At 44.4% G+C, this 23,175-nt stretch overlaps 2 protein-coding genes across 6 annotated transcripts in view; one reads left to right on the top strand and one right to left on the bottom strand.

The window, feature by feature from the left end:
- Positions 1-17,048, top strand: part of SLC37A4 (solute carrier family 37 member 4) — a 22,440-nt gene extending 5,392 nt beyond the window's left edge. For 2 of the 5 annotated variants that reach the window (XM_032785897.2, XM_032785898.2), the window contains exons 3-10: positions 1,498-1,730; positions 3,645-3,888; positions 5,401-5,559; positions 6,466-6,551; positions 11,039-11,152; positions 12,719-12,784; positions 13,981-14,119; positions 15,553-17,048. In XM_032785897.2, the coding sequence (XP_032641788.1) occupies positions 1,498-1,730; positions 3,645-3,888; positions 5,401-5,559; positions 6,466-6,551; positions 11,039-11,152; positions 12,719-12,784; positions 13,981-14,119; positions 15,553-15,719 (1,208 nt within the window). In that variant the 3' untranslated portion in view covers positions 15,720-17,048. The remainder of the gene's footprint in view (positions 1-1,497; positions 1,731-3,644; positions 3,889-5,400; positions 5,560-6,465; positions 6,552-11,038; positions 11,153-12,718; positions 12,785-13,980; positions 14,120-15,552) is intronic. The other 3 variants (XR_004374423.2, XM_032785902.2, XM_032785903.2) reach the window with 3 other exon arrangements.
- TRAPPC4 (trafficking protein particle complex subunit 4) lies at positions 10,090-23,172 on the bottom strand. Its single transcript, XM_032785906.2, has 5 exons — positions 22,906-23,172; positions 21,074-21,248; positions 20,724-20,827; positions 18,727-18,853; positions 10,090-17,954 (listed from the first exon to the last, which is right to left on the bottom strand). The coding sequence occupies exons 1-5, from the start codon at positions 23,132-23,134 to the stop codon at positions 17,876-17,878; spliced, it is 714 nt and encodes a 237-aa protein (XP_032641797.1). The 5' UTR covers positions 23,135-23,172; the 3' UTR covers positions 10,090-17,875.
- Positions 23,173-23,175: the final 3 nt, after the last annotated feature.

The raw sequence follows: 23,175 nt of genomic DNA, 5'->3' as shown, positions 1-23,175 counted from the left end.
TGTTGCCATTGGAGCTGTTTCATTTGTTGCATTTTTACTGAGCTTGGTCATTCAAAATAATTTAATTTCACTTTGTGTGTAGTTAATTTCCCTTTGTAAATCTGAGGCACTAAAAAAATGCTACAGTGTTTGTTTAAAAAACAAACACTTTGTTTTTGTAGGAATTTTTACAGATCCAAAGGGAGACTTCTGTTGAGTTTGAATTTTTTTAGTAGGGTGTTTTGGCCCTAATTGATATGAAAGTGTCCCCTTTAATTGTTCAGAATGTTCACTTCAAAAAGTCACTTCTTAATCAGCAACAGTTGAAGAAATAGAAAATGGAAGAGGCCTATGAAGTAATTTTGTCTATTCTCTGATATTGTAGACTTGATCTCACATATTGGAAGCTTTTGTTATGTCAAAACAGTCTCAGAACCAAGCAACACATACAATTGAAAGCAATCTCTCTTTGATTCATTAAGCTGAATAGACTCCTCCAAAAATGAGTAGTGAAAAAAACACTGTAACCCCAGTTACAGTTTAATGAAACAAATGTAGAGCCTTGTTGAAATATGATAAGGGATGGCATTTGGTTTGGGGCTCAAGAAGACTGTAGACTGAGAGAGATTTGCTAGGTAAAACATCCCAAACATGGTCTTGTTTGTAAAATTCAGTTGTTTCCTCTAGTCTTGGTGAACCACTATAAGCCTTTAATCCCTAAAAAACCTTAAATCATTTCAATAGCTTGGCTCTTTATTGTGTCCTTCACGTGTCAGTGCTGGGCGTGGAAAGTCAGATTAAATGACGGTCTGTTATGCTGATTATTCTGTTATGCTGATTATCAGAATGCATTGACCTAAGGTGTATATTTGAGACAAAATGTTAGCAGTGCAGGTGGATCTATATGGGAGTTCAGTTAATAAACACAGAATTCTACATGGATTAACCCTTGGTGCAGAATAAAAGTGCCACAAGGGGAACCAGTGTAGAATAGCTATTCCACACTAGCTGTTCTGGACTTTTTCCCCATGTAGACAAGTCCTTAGTCCGGTAAACTGGCACAGTTGCCTAAAGAGATTGGGAAACACTTTCTTTGGAGTCTATTGGTAGCACTAATGTCTCCTCTTGTATATATCATTCTTTGTGCTCAATGCTTTATGGTTTACAAACAGCATGGGATGGTTGGATCTGTAGTTTGGTGAAGCTATAAACTTACGGTCTCCACAACTATGGTGGAGTTAAAGAAGTCTCAGTGTGCTTTGAAGAGAAAAAAAATGCTGCTTTCCATAGTCTGTCTGTATATCTCACTTCAGGTACTAATAATATTAAAGTCTGTATCCTGCTTACAAAAATACTTTTCTGGAAACCAGCCAAATAGAAGGCTGTTGTCATTCTAATAGCTAGTGGAACTGATTTGTGCCTGAATGACAATGTACTCCAGTAGGAACATGGCTGAGTTAATCATCTTATTATAAAATGTGTTACTAAAGTATGCCTTTGGTTTCTAATTTATTGCAGGTCTCATCACTAGCAGCCAGTCTGCAGCCTACGCTATCAGTAAATTTATCAGTGGAGTCCTCTCTGATCAAATGAGTGCCCGCTGGCTCTTCTCATCTGGCCTTCTACTGGTGGGCGTAGTCAATGTTGTCTTTTCTTGGAGCTCTACTGTTACAGTCTTTTCAGGGCTGTGGTTCCTGAATGGGCTGGCACAAGGACTGGGGTGGCCACCATGTGGGAAAGTACTGCGCAAAGTAAGTGTACTTTGAAAATCCCCTTTTCTTTTTTTTTGGCAGGGGTGCAGTACCCGATTTAAACATCAGGAGTAGTGCTTACTTTCTCCCAGGGCTAGGCTTGGCAGTTCATATCCCCAGCACTTCTGAGCTTGCTGCGTCAGTTATGAAAGTAAAATATTGCTTGAACCCTGGCATCTCCCTCATTACAAATTAAGTGCTGACCAGGGGACACTGAATAGAGGATGATACAGGAATGATTGCTTGGTGTGAAGTTCATAGTAGCACTTGTCCTAACTTCTTCCATAATAGGTACTGTATGGAGAACACTGCAGGGGTCCTTGTGCTGGGACCATAGGTGAATTCATAGCTGTTCCAACTTCTCCTCGCAGGAAGTGCAGTATAGGTAGGGCTCCAGGCATGCTGTCTGTGGATGAACTCCCAGCTGCTCTATCCCCTGCCCTTCTTGGAATAAGAGTCTCATATGCCTCCAGCTGCTTAGTTAAGCCAACAATACTCAAGTTGGAGAGTTATTTATTCCATTCGTTTGTTTTAAGCATGAAGCTTTGGTTGTTGATTTTGGTTAATTTGTTAAATCTCCCTAGCAGCAGAATTTGTAGTCATAAGAAACCCCATTTGCTGGATTCCAGCCCCTGAATTGTGAAGACAGAGGCACCATGGCCTCTTCGTTCTAGTAGTTGTCCACTAGTGAAAGAAGGAATGATAAGTAAAGTTTGGTTTGAACTGGCAGTGGGCACATGAATTATAAATCACAAGCCAGATCATGTTGCATTTCAGGATATTTTGGGAGAATGATATGTATCCCTTCTGCCCCTAAAAGAAAAAAAATCCAGTCTACCTACACATAATATCAAGTGACATATGGAACACTGTGTGAGCAGGGCCTCTGCTGAATTGTGTGTTTGTTTAGACAGCTACAAAAGCCACAAATAGATAATTTAGCAGTGTGAAGAAATAAAGCTTGACATTATGAAACTAGGGGCTGGTACCTATGGTTCCCTGTAGGCAGGGACAAAGAAGGCGCTGCCATGGAGAAGATCGCGCCCTTCCTTCCATACGAACATTGATAGGAACCTCCCTCTAAACCAGCAGTCCTATTTCTGTCTCTGTGCAAGACTAATCCTGGCAATGGGATGTGTAAAAATGAGGAGAACAGGTGCATGTGAGAGACGGAGCACTGAACAACTAATCACCTGTATATGAGGATTCTCTCCATAAAGTCTTTATGCTTCTTCTGATCTATACTCTGGTCAATGAATGGAGCTGGGAGAAAGATGCCTTTCACATAGGGCTGTTTATACACAGTGGGGGAAGCTCACTGAAAATGAAGACAAAATATCAAATAACACTTCCAGAAGATTGTCAACAAAGTATTTGAATTACATGGGTCCTGATCCTACTCCCTTTGGCACTAATGGAAGTTGTACCATTGACCCCATTAGAAGCAGGATTGAGTCACAGCAGTCATTCTGTCACCAGGGGCCCAATTTGTGCAGCACTCCCTCAGCATCCACTGCAGTTAAGGATTAGGGTCCTAAAGTTACAAGCTGAAACCTTGGTTTATCCCCTCATCTAGTACAAAGCAGGCAAACCTTTTCAGGATGACAGCATCATCAAATGAGTTAGAGAACTTCCTGTACCTCCATTTCCTCATCTATAAATGGGAATAATACTGACCTACTTCACAAGGTAGGGGTCTGTGAGACATACATCATTAATGTTTGCAAAAAGCTCTGAGTTTCTTGGATGGAAGGGGATGGAAGAGTAAAATATTTTTCAATCTAGTTTTATAAACCTCTATCTGCTAGGATCTGAATTGTCCATCAAGAGACTTAATCGCAGGTTTTAGGATCTAAGTATAATTCCCATTCCATGGCACTTTGCTCACACTCTCTTTCTTTCCCTGTTGCACAGTGGTTTGAGCCTTCCCAGTTTGGGACGTGGTGGGCAATTCTGTCCACTAGCATGAATCTGGCTGGTGGCTTGGGCCCCATTGTTGCTGCTCTGATGGCTCTGCGCTACGACTGGCGCACAACTCTGTCCGTCTCTGGCTTCATCTGCGTGGGTGCCTCCTTTGTTTGTCTTGTCCTCATTAAAAATGAGCCCTCAGACGTTGGGCTACCAAACATTGAACCAGGAACCATGAAAGGGAAAAAAGGTGAGCATTAAACTTCTCATCTTACAGTTAAGGAGTGCAGGCAGCAGGAGGAGCAAGAGGAGATGAGACATGTTGTAGCAAAATTTAATAGTCTGCGTGTCTCTCCAGCTCCTTGGTGCTGGAACAAGCCCTTCCCATTTTCTGAACTTGGTGCTCATCAGCATTTAACTCCAGGTCTGCTTGCAGTCGTACACTGTGAGAACACTTGAGGTATCCTGGTTAGGGAATACCTTGTGTGTGTCGTGTGTCTCGCAGTGTGAAAGTATTGGTGCCCTGGATTGTGCGAAGGACTGTCTTCTAATGGAGTCTCGTAGGGCAGGGAAAGATCCTAACCCACTTTCACGTCTATTCCCAGCTTTGCCACTGACTCTATGGGACTCTTAACAAGTCACTTCAGCTCTATGCGCCATAATCTCCCCATTTAAAAAATGTCTCTATATTAATATTCTTCTGTTTCCCCTGGGGTCTTAAATTATATATGTCGTGGTCTAAGATCCTCCATGCCAGAGAGGAGCAAAGTAGAGCCTTTTGCGGGACTGTCTTTAATCTTGCTCCCAGCCACTCCTGCTATTATGGCAGAAGGCCCTGTGGGACCTGCAGGATCCCAATCCCGCTGCAGGCTGTATGCTAATCCCACGCAGGGCTGTAGTGCAAAGCATTATTATTTGTTCCTTACTGAGCAGCAGAGAGAAGTGCTGCCTTTGGCCTGTCCCCACGTCTCCAATAAACAGAGAATTCTGCCTCCTGTTTTGTTGACCTCTGGTTTGAGCGGACTCTGCTCAACATTTGGCATCCTGAACTAGGACATCTAGTTAATAAATGTTGCATCATGTCCAATGAATTGATCCTTCTCTTGAGAGCAAAAGGGCTGGAGGGTTGTTGCAACACAGGGACTGTCACTGGATTTAAAAGCCTACAAAAATGTATTTAAAGTACTGACTTCTGTATCACCCTGTAAACCTTTTGCTGCTGGATTTGGCATTTGATAATTGTCGTGGGAACATAATTCCTACCACAATGTATTTTGGGGATATGAGTGTTAGCATGCATAACTGGCAGGTTCATGAAAGAACTGAGCAGCTAGCTTAAATGCTATGTCCTTTGTGGGATGTACATGGCTTCTTTCACTGACTAGTGAAGAGGACTAGAAACAAAATCTGGAAAAGCAGACAATATATTCTCCAACATCCTCTATCGGAAGTGTTCACTGGGAACCACAAGAGAGCAGAGTTATGGAGAGTAAAATGGAGCTTATTGATGTGAGCTTTTTAATTAAGTGGAATAAATACCATGGACAGGTTTCTTTGTACACAGCAAATGGGTGGTAGCAAGGCCAATCACCTCTAATTATTATGAACAATTTCTACATTTAGAAAAGCCGTAAGTGTTGCGAGGCTGCTCCCACTGCACGCAGAATCTGCTCACAGATCATCCTACATCACTGCTGGGTTGATTGTGTCCTATTGCTGTGTCCAAGCGATGTAATGGTGTTTCTACTAATTCTCCTTTCAGGCTCATCCAGAGATGACAGCACCCTGGCAGAGCTGCTACTCTCGCCATATCTGTGGGTACTCTCGACTGGCTACCTAGTTGTCTTTGGAGTGAAGACATGCTGTACGGATTGGGGTCAGCTATTCCTGATTCAGGAAAGAGGACAATCTGCTCTTGTGGGTAAGATACAACAGACTCATTTTAAAGCTTAAGGCTCTGATTTTCAAAGGTGCCTTAAGGAGCAAGTGTCCAATTCCCATTTTAATGGCATCTGAGTGCCTTTGAAAATGCCAGTCCAGATTATTAGGGTTACTGAATGAAACAGGGGAATGGTGAAGAAATGCATGCACTTTCTCATTAGGTCACAAGTTCAAATTCAGCCCAGGCATGTAGTAACCAATAGTGCTCATCGGCTATTTGGTATATGAAATGAGTTTGTGTGTCTGACCAGTTTCTAATGACCAAGTGTCCATGACCAAGAAACCCCCAGCACAAAGGGCACAAATTGGCTCCTTTGTAGAGATTCCAGGGACTGACTAAGTCATGGCGATTGAACAGTCTTCTTACCTCACCCCAACGGGTCATCTTAGATCAGGGGTTTTCAGACTTTTGTACTGATGACCACTTTCACACAGCAAGCCTCTGAGTGCAACCCCCCCTTATACATCGAAAACACTTTTTAAAATATATTTAACATCATTATAAATACTGGAGGTAAAGCGGGGTTTGGAGTGGAGGCTGACAGCTCGCGACCCTTCCCCCACATGTAATAACCTACCTGGTTTGCACCTGCTCTGTGGATAATTTCAGTCTCCTGGGCTGTTGGTGTGGCACTACCTACCACCTCTTAATTCAAACACTACTTAACTAAAAACAACAAACAATATCAGATGCTCTGAGAAGAACTGGGGAAACTGAGAGACAAGGCAAAAGTAAGCATTTTAGGGTGAGTTACTCCATTCTCCCTGATACTGCCTTTATACTGAACTGCTCCCTGTGCACAAACATAAACCATTAATAAGAAATTGTTTTGGTGTTTCCTCCCTGGACCTGATTGCCTAACCACTCCCCTATCCTATGCTCTAGGCAGTTCTTACATGAGTGCCTTGGAGATTGGGGGCCTGGTAGGAAGCATTGCTGCTGGGTACCTTTCTGACAGAGCAGTAGCACGGGTAAGTAGCTTGGCACCTTGTCCACTCCATTATTCTCAGTAGCAAAGCTGGTAGATCTCAGTGGAATAGCTGGAATGTCTGGTAACTCTGAACGTGGAAGTCTCAGGGGCGAGAGAACTGCAAAGATGAGAGGTTGTCACGCTGAGGATATAAAATGCAACCTTCCTGGGTTGCCAAGGGATGCTGATGCAGAGTCACTGACACTTTAAAATTAGTTCATTTTTTCTTTCTAAACACTTTAGAAGATACAAAAACTTTTCAAACAGTTGGGATTTTCCAACAGACTGATGGAAGTGAAGTGCCTATCTTATCTAGGCTTCTTTGAAAGTCCCAGTCTGCATGCTCTGTGCCCAGCAGAGGGGGTAGGGAGTATGGGCACACACCATACCAGAGGTGGTCACTCTCAAAATCATTTTCTGTTCCTTGCCTCCCCGAAACGTCTGATGTTTGTCTGAAACTGTATCTGATATGCTGTGGTTTTGCAAAATACAAACCAGGGTCTGCCCCATACAAAGAGTTGGGGTAGAGCTACAGGTCCAGTCCATTAAAATGTTTGATAATTTCCAAATCAACGCGTCAACAAGCATATGGAAACTTGGCCTGAGGGGTGTGGTCAGAGGCCTAGGACTGCTATGCTGCAGTCCCGTACTAGTGATGGTAATGTGGGATTTACTGTTGTCAGTAGTGGCACCGTCTAGCATTCAGTTGGTGTAGGGGAGGCATAACATAGATTGTGTTGTGTCAAAGCTCCTGCTGGGGCCCCTTTCTAGATAATGAAAATAATAAACATTACTTTAAAGCAGAGCAGCACAAAAATGGGTCTATACTGTGAAAGTCACTAGCTGAGACTTTCCAACATCACCTTGGTCTCGTGTGATTAGTGGACACTTCTGCAAAGAGATAAAGCTACCTATGAGAAATACATTAATTGACATGATAATATAGAGACCAATATACACTAATCTAGAGTCATTGGTTTCATTCTCAGAGTTTTGTGCAACCCCACTTCTCCAGTTCACTTCTTGTGGGTATGCACCTCTTCACTTTTGCTCTCAGATTCTCAAACAAACCCCAAAACACAAAGTGAAACCTCACCTGAAATTGTTAGAACAAATGAGCAGTTTCCACCCAAAATAGTAATTCACCTGACTCAAAACTCAACTAGGGTAGTCAAAGACTCACAGGTCTGGATTGAGTTTTTTAATGAAACTGAAAACCAGGTGAATTTTGCCTGGTTTTGTTACAAGTTTATCACAGCCCTATAATTAAATCACGCCTCTGGTGTCCATAAAGGAGAAGCTTTGAGGAGATTTATATAGGTCACTCAAACCAGATTAGATTATAACATCTTGTAATGTTACCATCTTATTCCTGAGGGAATTAAATTACCTGTCTCGCATAATTTTTAATTTTCCCGCCTAAAAAACATTTTGCCAAAGTGAGGCGATTCCTCCTTTTGTCCACCAGAGGCCGCTGTGGCGCCAGAAAAGCTTGCTGCATTCTAGCCCCACAACGGCCTCTGGTGGACAAAAGGCAGAACTGCAGCACTACTTAGGTAAAATTTATTTTATGCGGGAAAATACAAAATTCTATGCGGTTGAATTCCCCCAGGAGTAGAGTTCATCACAACACCCTGCCCACAAGGGCACACAGGGCTGCTGTGGGGTCACAGACAGTTTCAGAATGGCTAGTAGAGGGAGACAGAGTGGAGCATGGGCTGAAGAGTGTTGTCAGTAGCTACTGCTATGGTGCTCTGCTCTTGTTCGAAGATGATAACAGTCGGCTGCGTGCATGTTCCCTCTGTGTGCTGCCCCAGCGCTCCACAGATAGCTGACACAACAGACTCCAAGAAAACCCCCAAAGTCCACAGACTCTAGTAAGGTACGAAAGAACCCAAGCCAGGTTTATTATCAAACGAAGCACAGTAATAGTTTCCTGTAGACTCTACAAGACATACTATGAATTTGTGCCCCCTGACAATGGACCGGCTCAGTCAGTGGTGGGACTTTCCACTGCCCCCTAGGCCAGACAAAGATGCACACTCCAGGACCTACTTTTATACAGTTACAGGACAGATTACTCATCCCTACTGACGTATTGAAGTACAGCCTCTTGGCTCATTAGAGTGCTGTCTCCTCTTTGATCATGTTGTTTCAAACAGATCTATCCATCATGCTGTCCTTTTGACTCTGTCTTTAAGATGCACCTGCCTGTTCCTTGTTATGTCTGTGGAGTGTCCTGATGTCATCTTGGCACAAGTTCCTCTTATTAGCACGTATGTGTGGATGCACCTGCTTCTAGCAGCCCTCTTCTCGCCAACTTCTGTGAGTGGGGCCTGCCTCTGGCTCACAGCTCAGCTTTTGCTTAGCAATGCCTGGAAGTACTTTGGTTCAGGTTTGAGACTGGCCCTCTGACACAAGAGTTTATGTTTCAGGACCTCATCTTACTATAAGGAGCTAGTGGGGTGACAGTGTTGAGCCTGGGGACAGGGGAGCAGGGCTGTAGAGACCCATGGGGATGGGGGACAGGGGCAGATGTGCCTGACTGAATGGGAGAGGCTTGGGGTCAGCCAGGGCCTGCATGAGGGAGGCTTCCCAACATCCTCCAGGTTCACTCCCAGGCTCCTTCCCTCCCCTTCAGCTCTTCTGTTACCCCTGACTCCCCCAAGCCTTTGCACTGCTTCTGACAGGTGCAGGACATACTGTTCTGTCCTGTAATTTAAAAAAAATACACGAAGTTCTGTACTAATATGCCTAGTAAGCAATCTATTTGTCAAAAAAAATTATCAGAATTTTCTTTTGGTCTGTATTGTTACAGACGTACTTACTGACAGATGTTTTGAAATAAATTACCAAAATAATTGTAACTGGCATGATTATATTGTGTTGTTTTGACAAATAAAATATGCAGAATTTTGCAGCATTTTCCAATATTGTGTGCAGAATTTTTAACCTTTCATATGATTTTTTTTTTTTTTTTTTTGGTGCAGAATTCCCCCAGGAGTACCATTTGCAGGATTGGACTGCAAAACACAAGGCCATAAAAGCTTATTAATTATACAGATATTAAGTATCCACAGGTTGTAAAGCAGTAAAAACGTGGTTATGTGATTCACTGTGTGGATTCAGTGATGGGAGGTAAAATTACAGTGTGTTATAAATCCTGTATATTTATAGCCACGTTCCCTGACCTCCACCCATGTAAAGAAAAGTCGAGATGAGAGAAATTCACTCCAGTTCTGTACCTATGGGCACTGCCTGTGTTATCCATCAAGTTTCCAAGGGAGATATCTAGCTGACATTGTTTCTGATGAGATTACAGATATAGTTGACAGAGGTAACTGTGGTGATATAATATACCTAGACTTCTGTAAGGGAGTTGACTTTGTGCTTCACAATATTCTGATTTAAAAATAAACTTAGCGCTATCCAAAATTAATGTAGCCAATATTAAATGGATTAAAAACTAGTGAACTGATAGAACGTGAAAATAAATTGTACATAGGAAATCCTCATGCAATGAAGTTGCTTCCCACAGATTCTATTCTTGGCCGAGTTTTATTTAATTTCTATCAATGATCTGAAAGAATACATAAAATCATTGCTGGAAAAAATGTGCAGATGACTCCAAAGATTGGTGGAGTGGCAAATAATGATAAATACAGGTTCATTATACAGGATAGATTGCCTGATAATGTGGGCTCATTTGAACAACATGCTAAATGCAGGGTCACATAACAAAGAATGTAGGCTACACAAGAGGGGGACCATATCCTGGAAAATGGCAAAATTGAAAAAAACTTAAGGGTCATGGTAGATAACCAACTGAACATGAGCTCCCACCTTACTGCTCTAACTAACAGGCTAATTTATAATCCTTGGATATGTAAGCAAGGAAATCACAAGTAAAAGTTAGGGAGTTATTACTTTACCTCTGAGTGTGGCATTAGCATGACCATTACTGGATTACTTTGTCCAGTTCTGGTGTCCACATTTCAAAAAGGATGTTGACAAATTGGAAAGGATTAATAAAAATCTATTTATTTTATCCAAAAGAATGTTAAGAGGTGGCTTGATCATGGTCTACACTACAAGTAGTGTTACTTATGTTGGGGAGATTTCTGACAGAAGAAGCCTCTTTAATCTAGCAGAAAAAAGCATAATGAAATAGAGTGGTTGGGAGCTGAAGCCAGACAAATCAACTAAAAGTAAGGTCAGAGAGGATAATTAACCACTGGTTCAACTGACCTTGGGACATAGTGGATTCCACATCATTTGGAGTCTTTTGGAAAGACATCAGTCTTGATTTATACATATACTGTATCTCAAACAGAAGTTATGAGATTGAAGCAGAAATTACTGGGTGATGTGATGTTGTGTTATGCAGATCAGCAGTCCCTTTTGGACCTAACTTCTGTGAATCAGTTGGCATTAGTAACTCACATTTTCTGTGTGCATTCTCTCGCTTTGTTCTAATATGTATTACAGGTGGGTCTGTCAAGTTATGGGAATCCTCGGCATGTCCTCTTGCTTTCCATGATGGTGGGAATGTCTGCTTCGATGTACCTTTTCCGGGTCACAGTCACAAGTGACTCTCCTAAGGTAACCCATGCACAAGCAGTTTATTCTTATGCACCATGTGGTGTGACAGAAGAATTGATCCGTTTCATTTAGATCAGGGGTGCTCAAACTGGGCGTCAGGACCCCTCAGGGAGTTGTGAGGTTATTACACGAGGGGTCACGAGCTGTCTGCCTCCACCCTAAACCCCACTTTGCCTCCAGCATTTATAATAGTGTTAAAGTGTTTTTAATGTATAAGGGGGGGGGGGTCACACTCAGAGGCTTGCTGTGTGAAAGGGGTCACCAGTACAAAAGTTTTGAGAACCACTGATTTAGATGGTGGTGAATGTTCTTGCACTCAGGCACTGACTAGCATAGGTTACAGGAGCAGATTCCTGTGTTATGGCATTGGAAGTTCTCCATAAAAATGGTAGAAGTTTGATGCCACATTATTTTTTTATTTGAGTACTGACAGTATGCTCAGTACTGATCAAATAAAGGAAGACCCAAACCCATCTGAAAGAGTTCAGTCTAGCTGTTAGCAAAGCATGCTCAAACATTAATAATGATTTCTGGGACTCTGTTGAAACCTGTAGCTCTTCCTCTGACTTCATAATTTTTTTGTAAATGACTGTATAAAATTCCAGGGCATCCTCTTTGACAGATTTATAAAATGGATAGTAGTATAGCTTTCTGGAGCCCTGTTTCAGAACCACCAGTTTATGGGTTTTATTTGCAGCTGAGAAATGTAAAGAAGCATTGACAGCCTGAAATCTAGTCAGTTTCACTAACTCAACTAAAAATAGCTCCAGGGTCCTAGACTTGCCCAGAGTCCTTAGCTAATTTGGGTGATTTTTATTTTCACAATTAGTTTTTTTTCCTCTTTCCCTTCTGCTGTGTGAAACTCCCACAGATGAGGAGAGACTGTTTCCAATGCAGAGTGAAATTGACTATATATAGTGCTGTTAAATGTACAAAGTAAACAAACTGAAATAGAGAAAATCTCTCCTCTGCTCCCTTTCAGTTAAGTTATTTGATGTGTTTGTTGTGTGTAATAGTGTAACAAGGTGGCAGGGATAAAGGGTCTTCTGCTGAGCCACCCTGTTGGCAGGAATTAGAATCCTGCAAAAAACTGCTGAGTAAGTACTGCTAATTGCTTGTGGCAAGTGCTGCTTGTTAGCTTCAAAAGCATATAAGGGAGGTGGAATCAGCTGCCAGGAGAAAGGGAATTGGGCTCTGGGACAGAGCTGTCTCTGTAGGGAAACTATAGGAACAGTCATGACAGGGAGAAAGTTTATTTGAGGTTTATGTTGTGGTGGTTCAACTTTCAATAAAGTCAAACTCCAAGAAAGTGGTCAGTTTGAACTCTTGACTATGCAGGGGAGTGTGGGAACTCCACCTGTTCAGGTAGATAAAGTGTTATCAGGCAGAAGAGTGTTTAAGCTGATGGTATCCCTTTTAATGGTGAGGATTTTGTTAGTTGCAAGTTTGACAGTTCTCTGCACCAACCCCTGATATTTGTGTGTTCTGTTTCTCTTTCCCTGGTGGTTGCCAAACAAATGGAATGTCACTTCTACCCTTTTTAATGTTGCCTCACTTCTCCCTCAGGAAAACGACTTCTGGATTGTAGCCTTGCATCCTCTCGCTGCCCTCACAGGCTTAACAGAACAAGAGGTTTCTGCCTTGTCTTTCTCCCCTTCTGCCTGGTCTTTCTCCCCTTCTGCCTGTTTCTACTTTTACTGACTCTTTCCTATTCTGAAAGGTTGGTTAGTTGAACAGGATTTATAACCAGGGCATTATGAAGAGTGCTGTAAGTTTTCTGAAAGAAGCTTTGTAATTTCATATTACTAAACTAACAATCTCATAAAACCAGTACTAAAACAACGATAGGCGCTGGGGATGTTTACTCTGTAGATGAGATAATCAGTCTGCACAACTCTTAATAGAACTCTTGTGGCTAAGGCATAGGGCTTGGGATTCCAGACCTGGCTTCTATTCCTGCCTCTGCCATTGACTTCCCTTTTGACTTTTAGCAAGTCACTTCCCGTCCTCCTTTTTGCCTGTTTCCTAAACAGTAAGATGGGGATAACACTTTATGCCCAATAGGGATGTTGAGGCTTAATTCATTAATAGTTATACAGCATTTTGTGATCCTCAGATAGAAAGCCTTAAGATGAGCAAAGAATTATAAACCCTTTATGGGCCTCAGATTGGGGCTATTGTTTACATACTTTTCAATGCTAATTTTTGTTAGCGTAAATTCCAACCTTAAGAGTCCATGTTCAGGCAGACTACCTTTTAATATAACATTGCAGCATTTTCAGCTGACAAAATAATGGGGATGCCTCAAAACAGGTATAAATGCTGTTACCAACATGTCTCTCCAACTATAATGCTCTTTAACCAACACTCTTCAGACTGATTTTTTAAAAGACTATTATGCAGTGAACACCTTCTCTGTGTCATTTCACTGTAACTTAAAGCTCATTAAATAGAACTTTGACAAAACACAGCAACCATATCTTCCTATTTAGGGTGTTTCATATTGAGACCTGGCTATGTGACAGTTCAGTTCAGATGGTTATTCAGAACCATACATAAAAACAAAATTCTTGCTTGGAAGCTGATAATGTGCTAGCCAATGCAGGCAGGGATGCGTTCAATTATAAACCATCTTACAAACGTGTGGCAGAGCAGACTCTGTTTCACATGGTTAGTCTTTATATCCACTGGCTAGGGAAGCAGCATCAGCCAGAACAATGTTTAGTTTGAAATATATTGTAGACAGGGCCTTATACATTTAGCCAGTCTAACCAATAGCAGTCAAATTTAGGGATCCCATTCTGATTTCTCTTTGCTTGTGTCGATAGCTGTGGATACTGATTCTAGGAGCCATCTTTGGGTTTTCTTCTTATGGACCAATTGCATTGTTTGGAGTGATAGCAAATGAGAGCGCACCTTCCAACCTGTGTGGCACCTCCCATGCTATTGTTGCACTACTGGCCAATGGTGAGTGATACTCCTTCTCCCTCACACAAAAACCTCAAACAAACCTCAGAACCTTTATTCTGTACCAGCAAGAAGCCCCAGTTCCTGAATATCTTAGTCTGGCAAGGTGAGATTTCAAATTGGCTCTGATATTCTTGATATGATTAATTGCTACTTAATGATATGAAAGGTTGTGTCTCAAGCCACGCAGCTGAGAGAACTGGAAGCAAATGACTGTGCAAGTGAGTCTGTTTATTCAACAAATTAAGTGGGTCTCTGAAGATTTAAGACTGTCACTGAGCAACTTCCCTAATCGCATGCTTGATTCTCAAAATGTTTCATTTCTGCTGCCCACCATCAAGGACTCTGTGGGCGCCAATGAAGACTGCAGTCTGTACAAAATCTTTGGAGACTGCAGATATCCATATTCTTAACGGGTTGGATTTAGAGATGGACAAAGATATCCATATTCTTAACGGGTTGGATAAGATGGACAAATGTGAAGTGCATCTTTTGCGTTGGCCCTTCTAGACCCTGGTCATCATAAGTCACCTTTAAAGACTTCTTGTTAAAAGTCCTTACCATTGAAACCTGGGCCTTTACCAGTCCACTGAAGATTTAAAGATAAAAGTCCAGTGTGCAGAGGGTTAACTTGTTAGGGAAATAGTCCATATACACTAATATTCTCTTTAAGATCTTTCTAGTCTTAAAAAAAAAAAAAAAAGTCAGTAGTTCAGGAGTTGCCACCAACACTCTGAGATCTGGACCAGGCTTGAGTCCCTATACCATCTGGGTCACGATGCGAGATGGTCCAATTGAAGTTTGGATCCATACTTCCCCAAAGTGCAGTGGTCTTTAACTCTGTAGTTTTGGATCAGACACATTTCTGGTCACAAGTGAAAACACTGCACTGTTTAATTGTCTGTTCCATATGTACAAATTTTGAAAAGCTTTGCCAGAGCAGAAAGTCTTTAGCAGGTAAGGGCTCATGTGTATATCAGCTGCTTGCGCCGTGACAGGTTGCAACTCGTTCCTCGCTTTCATAATAAACATTTGGAAATAAATAAAGATAATTGCAACCACAAAACTTGTATCTTCTCTGATAACTGAATAGGAATAACTTGCTCGCCTGAGTTTTCTGGCAGTGAAAACCTCCAGCTTGGAGTAAAGTGTGGCCATAGCCCATTCACTGAGGAACCTTGAAGGAGTGACCCCAAGAAAAGAGTCTGGGCTACTGAGCGACTAGCTCTGTTTCCCTAGGCAGGACAGAATTGCTCTCTACTGTATGTTATTAGTGCTTTGTCCTTTGTTTAAAATATCTCAAGCTATCTGGCTTGAAGCATTTTTATAACTGCAGGGACCAGCACAAAGAACAGTGTCAGTAAGAGAAACTGTAAGGTTCTGATGGTATTAGGAACTCTAACTCTGTTCTCTTGTCCCCATTATCTTTGCAGTTGGTGGTTTCCTGGCTGGATTGCCTTTCAGTACTATAGCCAAGCACTACAGCTGGGCCACAGCCTTCTGGGTAGCTGAAATAACATGTGTCAGCACCACCATAGCCTTTTTCTTGTTACGGAACATCCGCACCAAGATGGGTCGGGTACCCAAGAAGATTGACTAAAGATGAGCTGCAACAGTACTAAGGATGCTCCAGCTGCTATCTAGGGATGGCAAATGACTACTCCGTGGCCTGGTACTGAGCTTCCTACCAACACAGCCTAGAGCAGAATATTTATCAAAACTTCATTTAATTTTAGTCAGATTCCTGTTTAGAAAGGCACAAGATCTTCACTGGCTGTTATGTTTTAATGCCTACACAATTTGTGGTTGTTCAGTTATAGTTTACATCTCATGACCTCACTTTACCTCTTACTGAAAGTACTGGTAGTCTTGATTGCTAAGCTAGAAGTACTGCAGAAGACTGGTATCTGGTACCTGCCTAGCCTTCTTGCTGCTGGCCTCAGATGTAGTGTTACTCTCAATTCACCCGCATTGCTTACAGAAATATTAAGAGTTAGCCACCACTGAACCAATTCTCATTTACCTCCACTTGCTACTGTAGGTACAGCTGTGACTCAGCTTACTCTGCCATGAGCTACCTGCTGTGTCTCCCTCCCCAGAAGTAGAGACCACTAGCCTATTACTAAAGAAAAACACTGCTTCCCCAGCTATTGTCAGACTGAACAGTTACTAGTCCACACATTACTGCAGATCCCTGCCATTGCAGCAAAATGACTCCCTTTTCAGTAATGGCAAATGAGTAAAGTCCTTGGAACTCTGTTCAAGAGATGGAAGTACTGTACTAGTTACTTTTTCTTGTTAAATTAGTCACCGTGGCTAACTCAGAGTATTAGTGAACTGCAAAACAGATGGTTACCACCAAACAGAATAGTACTTCTTGGAGTACCAAGGAAATTGGTTCAAGCGTGTATGCAGTAACAGCATTAGACACAGACACACTTTGTACAGCTCCTCTCTTTCTGCATTATCTAGAAAAAAATCTTTAAAAGAGATTTTTATCATTAGTTTGTAGATTTGTATAAGTAACAATCAAGGATATTGTCAAGTGAAAGTGAAAATTTCTAATGGATCCAGTTTGCTGAACCAGGTACAGCATTTTTAGGTTAAATTACAACATAGGGACTGCTTACTATTATGAATGCTTGTTAGCAGGACCATTGCTCCTGGGTAGTAAATATGTCATATGTTACCAAACTTTTCTTATCAGAATTTTTGTGTATGTTCTCTGCAGGGTTTTAGTTATTTAGAATGCCTGTAGATAAGCAAGAAGCGCAGTGGTCACCACTGTAAAGCTACCTTGATGTAAGATTATTCTGTCAATCCTAACAAAATGGCTAAATATTGTATAAAAGTAAACTACATTTGATACTTAAGCATGAGTATTAAGAAATACTGTTTACCAACGGGGAAATAAAAATGGAACACTGCAGTGGGAGCATGAGATTTCTTGGGCACAGGGATCAAGAAAAAAGGGGGAGCTCTTGCCCAGAGGACAGTGCTGGCTGCAGGACATTCTTCTTTCTACTTTTTTAGTCAGAAGCAGTCATTTTATGTTGCCCTTCCTGCTGTTATTCTTCAGAACAGCTGTGCAGACACACAGGAACTTCTTTTTTCACATTTTTCCTTATTAATTTCACCCACCTCCCCTGGTTGAAACCCATTATTCCTGTTTACACAGAGGTAAGCTGAAGTGTTGGCTTCCACTGGGGTTCTGGGCACAGGAAAGCGCATCTCAAGCTAGAATGGTTTCAGACGGTAAAACAGACCACCAGAGTGACAATAACCAGGCTGCATATTTGCACTAATTCATACTAGCTCTAGCAGGAGTGAATGCATCCAGTCCAAGAATTAATCTATCCACACATTTTGGGAATATTTTACTTGTACATCCAAAGTAACCATTTGTCTGAGCCATAAATTAAAGCTGCAGAGAAAAAATAATACACACACACACACACGTAAAAAAGGGGAGTATAACTCAAGTTTTACCACCATGTTATGTCTTACCTTCCTCTGTTACAGCGACAGCATTAGAGCTGCAATCATAGCTTAAGCCACGAATGCCCGTTCCTAGCTGTAATAACATTCACTGTTAGGCAAAGGTAGATTCCACACCCATAGAATAAAGCAGCATTTCTGAAGATGACAAAAGCAGTTTGGGAGCGTATGACCTCCTCTCTTGCTGCTGTAGCCAGAGACAGGATCCTGGAAAGGCTGTCTAGTGAGGAGAGGCTCAGTACTGACACTGGAAAAGTCCTATGATCCTGGTCCAAATGGTCCAGCTTTTTCTGCTACCTCCAAAGCAAGTTTCAAGTTCTGATCAAACAGCTCACACCTGAAATAGTCACAGAAATACAGGCATCAGAATTGGGTGACAAAATCTCCATCTACAACCCAAAACATAATGGTGTTTTTAATCAAACCGTTAGCTCAAAGACAGCCCCATTCCTGTACCAGCTTCTTTTCCATACTTTGCTAAGGGCAACTTTTTGAATCAAAAGACTGATTAACAAAGCAGCTTGAGTTCATCTTTTCAATTTGACATGCCAAAACAGTTTGAAAAACAAAGCTTTAATGCCACTTTAATAAGGGTTAAAAGTGCAATAGGGGCCCTGCCGAGAGAGCAAGTCACATTGCTCAAATGGAACAACTCCAGAGAAGGTTTCCTTCAGCCTTCTGTAGAGGACAGGAATCAGACTGGTGTCCTTAGAAGACCTCCAAGAACTTGACAGCGCTGAACCTCCTTATGGAATTTAGTTTAATCATACAAAAAGTTAGGTTTTTGATTGACGCAGACACGAGTTTTGTTTAAGGCACAACGTAGTCAGGTATGCTACCAGAACTCCAGTCAGCAGCCCAGGTCAAAAGAGAACCCAGCAATCTTAAGTTTATTTTTAGTGAATGGACTCAGGGAAGACATGATCTGCTTCCAATTCTGTCACTGTCCAAGTAACCTCAGACAGTAAAAATCACCTTTCTGCTTCCCCACTCTAAAATAAATATGTCTTCTCTTCCACAAAGGGGGTCATATTAATGATTGTACAGTGCTCTCAAAGTGGAGAGCTGAGCAAGTGCCATGTTCTACACATCATCTGCCTACTCCCTACCTGATTGGCATCTCCAGTGAGTAGAAAGGATTTTTCAGAGCAAAGTCAGAATAAATCTCATAGATCTTGCGCAGAAGGGACTCTATTCCAGCTTGCCGTGGATCAGCAAGCACCACAAATTTGATCCCTGGAGCCATAATGAAAGAAGCATTAGCATAGACTACACGCAAGCTGCAAAGGTAATACTACTATGAAATATATTCCCAAATATAATTGAAAAGGCCTCATTTACAGAAAGGACAGGAGAGCAGCTGACACCATCTGAAGAATACTTAAAACTTGCCTTGTTTTGTTTAAGTTATATAGAGAAAGATTAATGACTGAGTAGTGTATTTTAGCAAACTACCATTCAGGGTGTGATTTTACTTCTAGAGCACAGCATATTTTGTAACATTGCTACCGTGCCTATACACTTGAGCACCTCTAGGGGAATCTTGCAGTTCAAGCACAGGCTGGGTTTTATTTGCAATTCTTCAGCTAGATTCCAGACTTTAAAGACATGTTGGCCAATTGAGGCATAGACAAGACAAGCTAGATTCCCTTGCTGTAAAAGGGATAATTCCTGGGTGGTGAGAAAGCAGTTGCGGGTTAATTCATATTTGTGAGGTACTTTGCCATTTTAGGACAAAAGGCACTAGAAAGGGGCAAAAGGCAATTATTTCAGTATCCAGTTAGACAGCACCAGAAGTATACAAAAGGATTTACTAAGGGCTGATGGGCCTCTACCCAGAGGAACTGACAATCTCATTCAGAGAAATACCATAAGAATAAAGATCAACCAAAAAAAGCAGTATTTTTGCAGCAATATACAAGTCTAATAAATACTCCTGAGGGCATTCTGCACACAATATTTTGAAATTCTGCAAGTTTTGTCAATAAATAAATGCAGAGGCTCCAGCATGGCAGTGGGGAGCACGCTGCAGCCTCCTCACCCTGGGGACACGGACTCAGTGTTGAGGCTGCACCCAACCCTGACACAGCACAAGGCCTGGCCAGGTGTGGGGCAGGCAGGCTTAACCAGCCAGGATCCAAGTATGGGGTGAGAGGATTCTGTGTGGGACAAGCTGGGTGCAGGCAGCTCAGTGGGGGGATCTGGATGCACAGCAGGTTTCCAGATGCAGAGGAAATGGGACTCTGCAGGGGCTTCCAGGTGAATGTGGTTGGGGGCTCAGTGGAGGGGTCTGGGTGCGTGAGACTGAGCAGGGGGGGGTCAGGGTGCTGTGGGGGTGGGGCCTAAGCAGGGGGGTTTGGCTGCAGCTACTTGGGGATCACTGGCGTGGGGGTCTGGATGTGGGGGCTCAGGGTGGGGCTCATCAAGGTAGGGGGCTGAGTGCAGCAAGCTCAGTGGGGGGGTGGTCTGGGTGCAGGGGGCTCCAGACACAGGGGCTGAGGTCCAATGGGGTGGGGTTTGGGTATAGAGAGCTTGGGGGATCCTGGATGTAAGGGGTAAGGCTTGGCAGGGGTATCTAGATATGGGAGGTCCAGATGCACAGGGGTTGGGTGGATGGTGGAGCAGCTCCCTGTACAGTGATCCTTCTCCCCTCAGCTGAGGAGTTATGGGGGCAGGAAGCAGGGAAGGATGCTGAGGTTCCTGCAGCTGGGGGTGGGTCTGGTGAAGCCCCAGCCACTCCTTGCAAGGGAAGAGGAAGTCCTGTCTTCTCCTGCCTCCAGCCCAGCCAGGATTAGCAGCTGATCCCAGCTCAGGGTAGGAGCCACTGGCTGGAGTGTCCCCAGCCCTGCAGTGATTTACCTCTCTGCCAGCTGCCTGAAACAATGTACCTGCACAGCTAGGGATTGGTGCGTGTGCTCTTGCAGCTTCCCTGTCAGGAAGTCATTTTTCTGCAGGGAAGCAAAGAAACCTGCAGGTGCCATTAATTCTGCATATGCACAGAATCCCACGAGGAGTAAATAAAGCAGTTTGTACTTGCCTTTTCAGAGTGAGGGAGAAACAGCCTCAAGACTTAACTAACAGGAATAACATGAGCAGTAAGTCTTACCTGTTAGAGTCTGAAAACAGTGTAGTTTAAATGTGTCTGTTTCTAACATCTCAATACCGGAACTCCCCAGCTCAGGAGACAACTGGGACCCAATTGCAAACAACCTTCACAAACAAAGGGAAATTATTTAAGTCTAACACAAAAAATTCCTCTTCTAGTTACTAGAGATAGGATAGTGTATACTGGGTCCCTTCTCCACCCTCAATTTGTCTTTGGGAAGTGTACCTTCTTCGGAGAAAGGAATGTGTCTTCCTCTGGGTTTGGCCAGTGCCTCACAAATGGTGGGTATTACTACATCAGCGCCGTGGTGGCCAGGGCACAGAGAGCTAGACTTCCCAGTGCAAACTTACGAGTGGAACATGGAGGCCAGCATGAGCTTCTCATTGGAGGAGAGGCGAGGCCGGCCAAAACGGATGGACACAGGGTAGTTGGTAGGGTTGCCAAGGTACTCCAGCACCTCCTTCCCGTCAGCAGTGTATTTCCCATTCACATCAATGCCATTGATGGAAAGCACAGCATGTCCAACTGAAAGAAGCAAAGGAAAAAATGAGAGCTGAGGCTTATTTGTTTCAAATGAATATTGGAACTAGGAACTCCAATAGCAGACCTTACCACTGGCCTCTCTAGACCTGTCTCTAGTTGGAATCACTATTAGAGTATTTATGGTTTAGCACTGCCATTGTTAACGTGTAAATAGCGTCATGACACTACTTCCCACCCAGGAAGCACAACCAATGTGCCCCAGTATCCCCCAAAAGCACAAGCACCCACAACACTTCTCCAGTAAGCACAGCCCGCCGAACCTCCTCAGTGCTCGGTACCAGCACCCTAAACCCCAAGTAGGCACCATCCTCTCCCTCCAGCAGCCGGGACCAGCACCCCAACCCCTCCAGTGCCCCCAAGCGGGCGGTACCAGCCCTTCCCCCCCAGCGGGCAGTACCAGCCCCCTAACAGCCACACCCACCCTCCCAGCAGGCGGTACCAGCCCCCGTAACGGCCCCACCCACCCTCCCAGCGGGCGGTACCAGCCCCCTAACGGCCATACCCACCCCCCAGAGGGCGGTACCAGCCCCCTAACGGTCATATCCCCCCCTCAGGAAGCGTACAGACCCTTAACGCCAGAAAACCCCCCCCTCCAACCCCCCCTCCCAGAGGGCCGTACGCAGCCCCTAACACGGCCACACCCATCCCACCCAGCGGCCGTACCAGCCCCTAACGGCCACACCACCCACCCACACAGCGGGCGGTACCAGCCCCCTAACGGCCACAACCCACCTCCCAAGCGGGCGGTACAAGCCCCCTAAACGGCCACAAACCCACCCTCCCAAGCGTGCGTGACCAAGCCCCTAACGGCCACAACCCACCTCGCCAAGCGGGCGCGGATACAGCCCTAAGCGGGCCACAACCCACTCCAGCCCAAGCGGGCGGTACCAGCCCCCTAACGGGCCACACCCACCCGCGCAACGGCGTAACCAAGCCCCTAACGGCCACCCGGCACGGCCGCCCAAGCGGGCGGACGACGCTCCCGCAACGGCCACCCACCCACCCGCCAAGCGGGCGGTACAGCCCCTAGGCCACCACCCCCCCATAGCGGGCGGTACCCAGCCCCTAATCGCCAACACCCACCCGCCCAACGGGCGTACCCAGCCCCCTAACGGCCACTACCCACCCGCCCAAGCGGGCGTACCATAGCCCCATAGCGGCCACACCCTCACCCCGCCCAAGCGGGCGGTCCAGCCCCTAAACGGCCACACCCACTCCGCCCAGCGGGCCGTCGCCCCTAACGGCCACACCCACCCGCCCAGCGGGCCGTACCAGCCCCCTAACAGCCATACCCCGCCCCCAGGCGGCTGAGTTCAATCCTTGAGGGGGCCATTTAGGGAACTGGGGTAAAAATCTGTCTGGAGATTGGTCCTGCTTTGATCAGGGGGTTGGACTAGATGACCTCCTGAGGTCCCGTCCAACCCTGATATTCTGTGATTCTATTTACGAGGCCCCTAACGGCCATACCCACCCCCCCAGCGGGCGGTACCAGCCCCCTAACGGTCATACCCCGCCCCCAGCCGGCTGTACCAACCCCCCTAACAGGCACAAGGCTCCCGGCGGGCGCTATTAGTGCCACAGGCCTCGCGGGATCCCCAGTGTTTCCCAGCCTCCCTGACACCCCCGGTCGGACACCCACCCCGGATGCTGTCCCGCTGCCCGAACGCCACCACCACGCGCTCGTCGTGCAGTTTAAGCACCAGGTCCAAGGGGAAGCTGAACGTTTTCTCGGTCTCGGAGCGCGGCGCGTAGTGATCCAGCTGGTAGATGAGGCCTCCGGCCTTATTCACAACGTACACACTGAAGATGGCCATGTCGGCTCCCGTCACCTCAGAGCACTTCAGGAGATGTAGTTCTACGAGCGGCATTACGCGCCAGCGCAGTGCATTGTGGGAGCGTCACGTATTTC

Source organism: Chelonoidis abingdonii, chromosome 18 (genome assembly GCF_003597395.2).
Source record: "Chelonoidis abingdonii isolate Lonesome George chromosome 18, CheloAbing_2.0, whole genome shotgun sequence".
Classification (NCBI taxonomy): Eukaryota; Metazoa; Chordata; order Testudines; family Testudinidae; genus Chelonoidis; species Chelonoidis abingdonii.
This window is presented reverse-complemented; position numbering and strand designations above follow the sequence as displayed.

Bases quoted from the DNA above. Each gene is read 5' to 3' on its own strand.
- TRAPPC4 (XM_032785906.2), bottom strand. From the start codon at position 23,134: ATGCCGCTCGTAGAACTACATCTCCTGAAGTGCTCTGAGGTGACGGGA. The intron at 21,249-22,905 runs GTGGGTGTCCGA...TGCTTCTTTCAG, and splicing joins GCAGCGGGACAGCATCCGGG to TTGGACATGCTGTGCTTTCC. The intron at 17,955-18,726 runs GTAGGGAGTAGG...TGACTATTTCAG, and splicing joins TCACTGGAGATGCCAATCAG to GTGTGAGCTGTTTGATCAGA.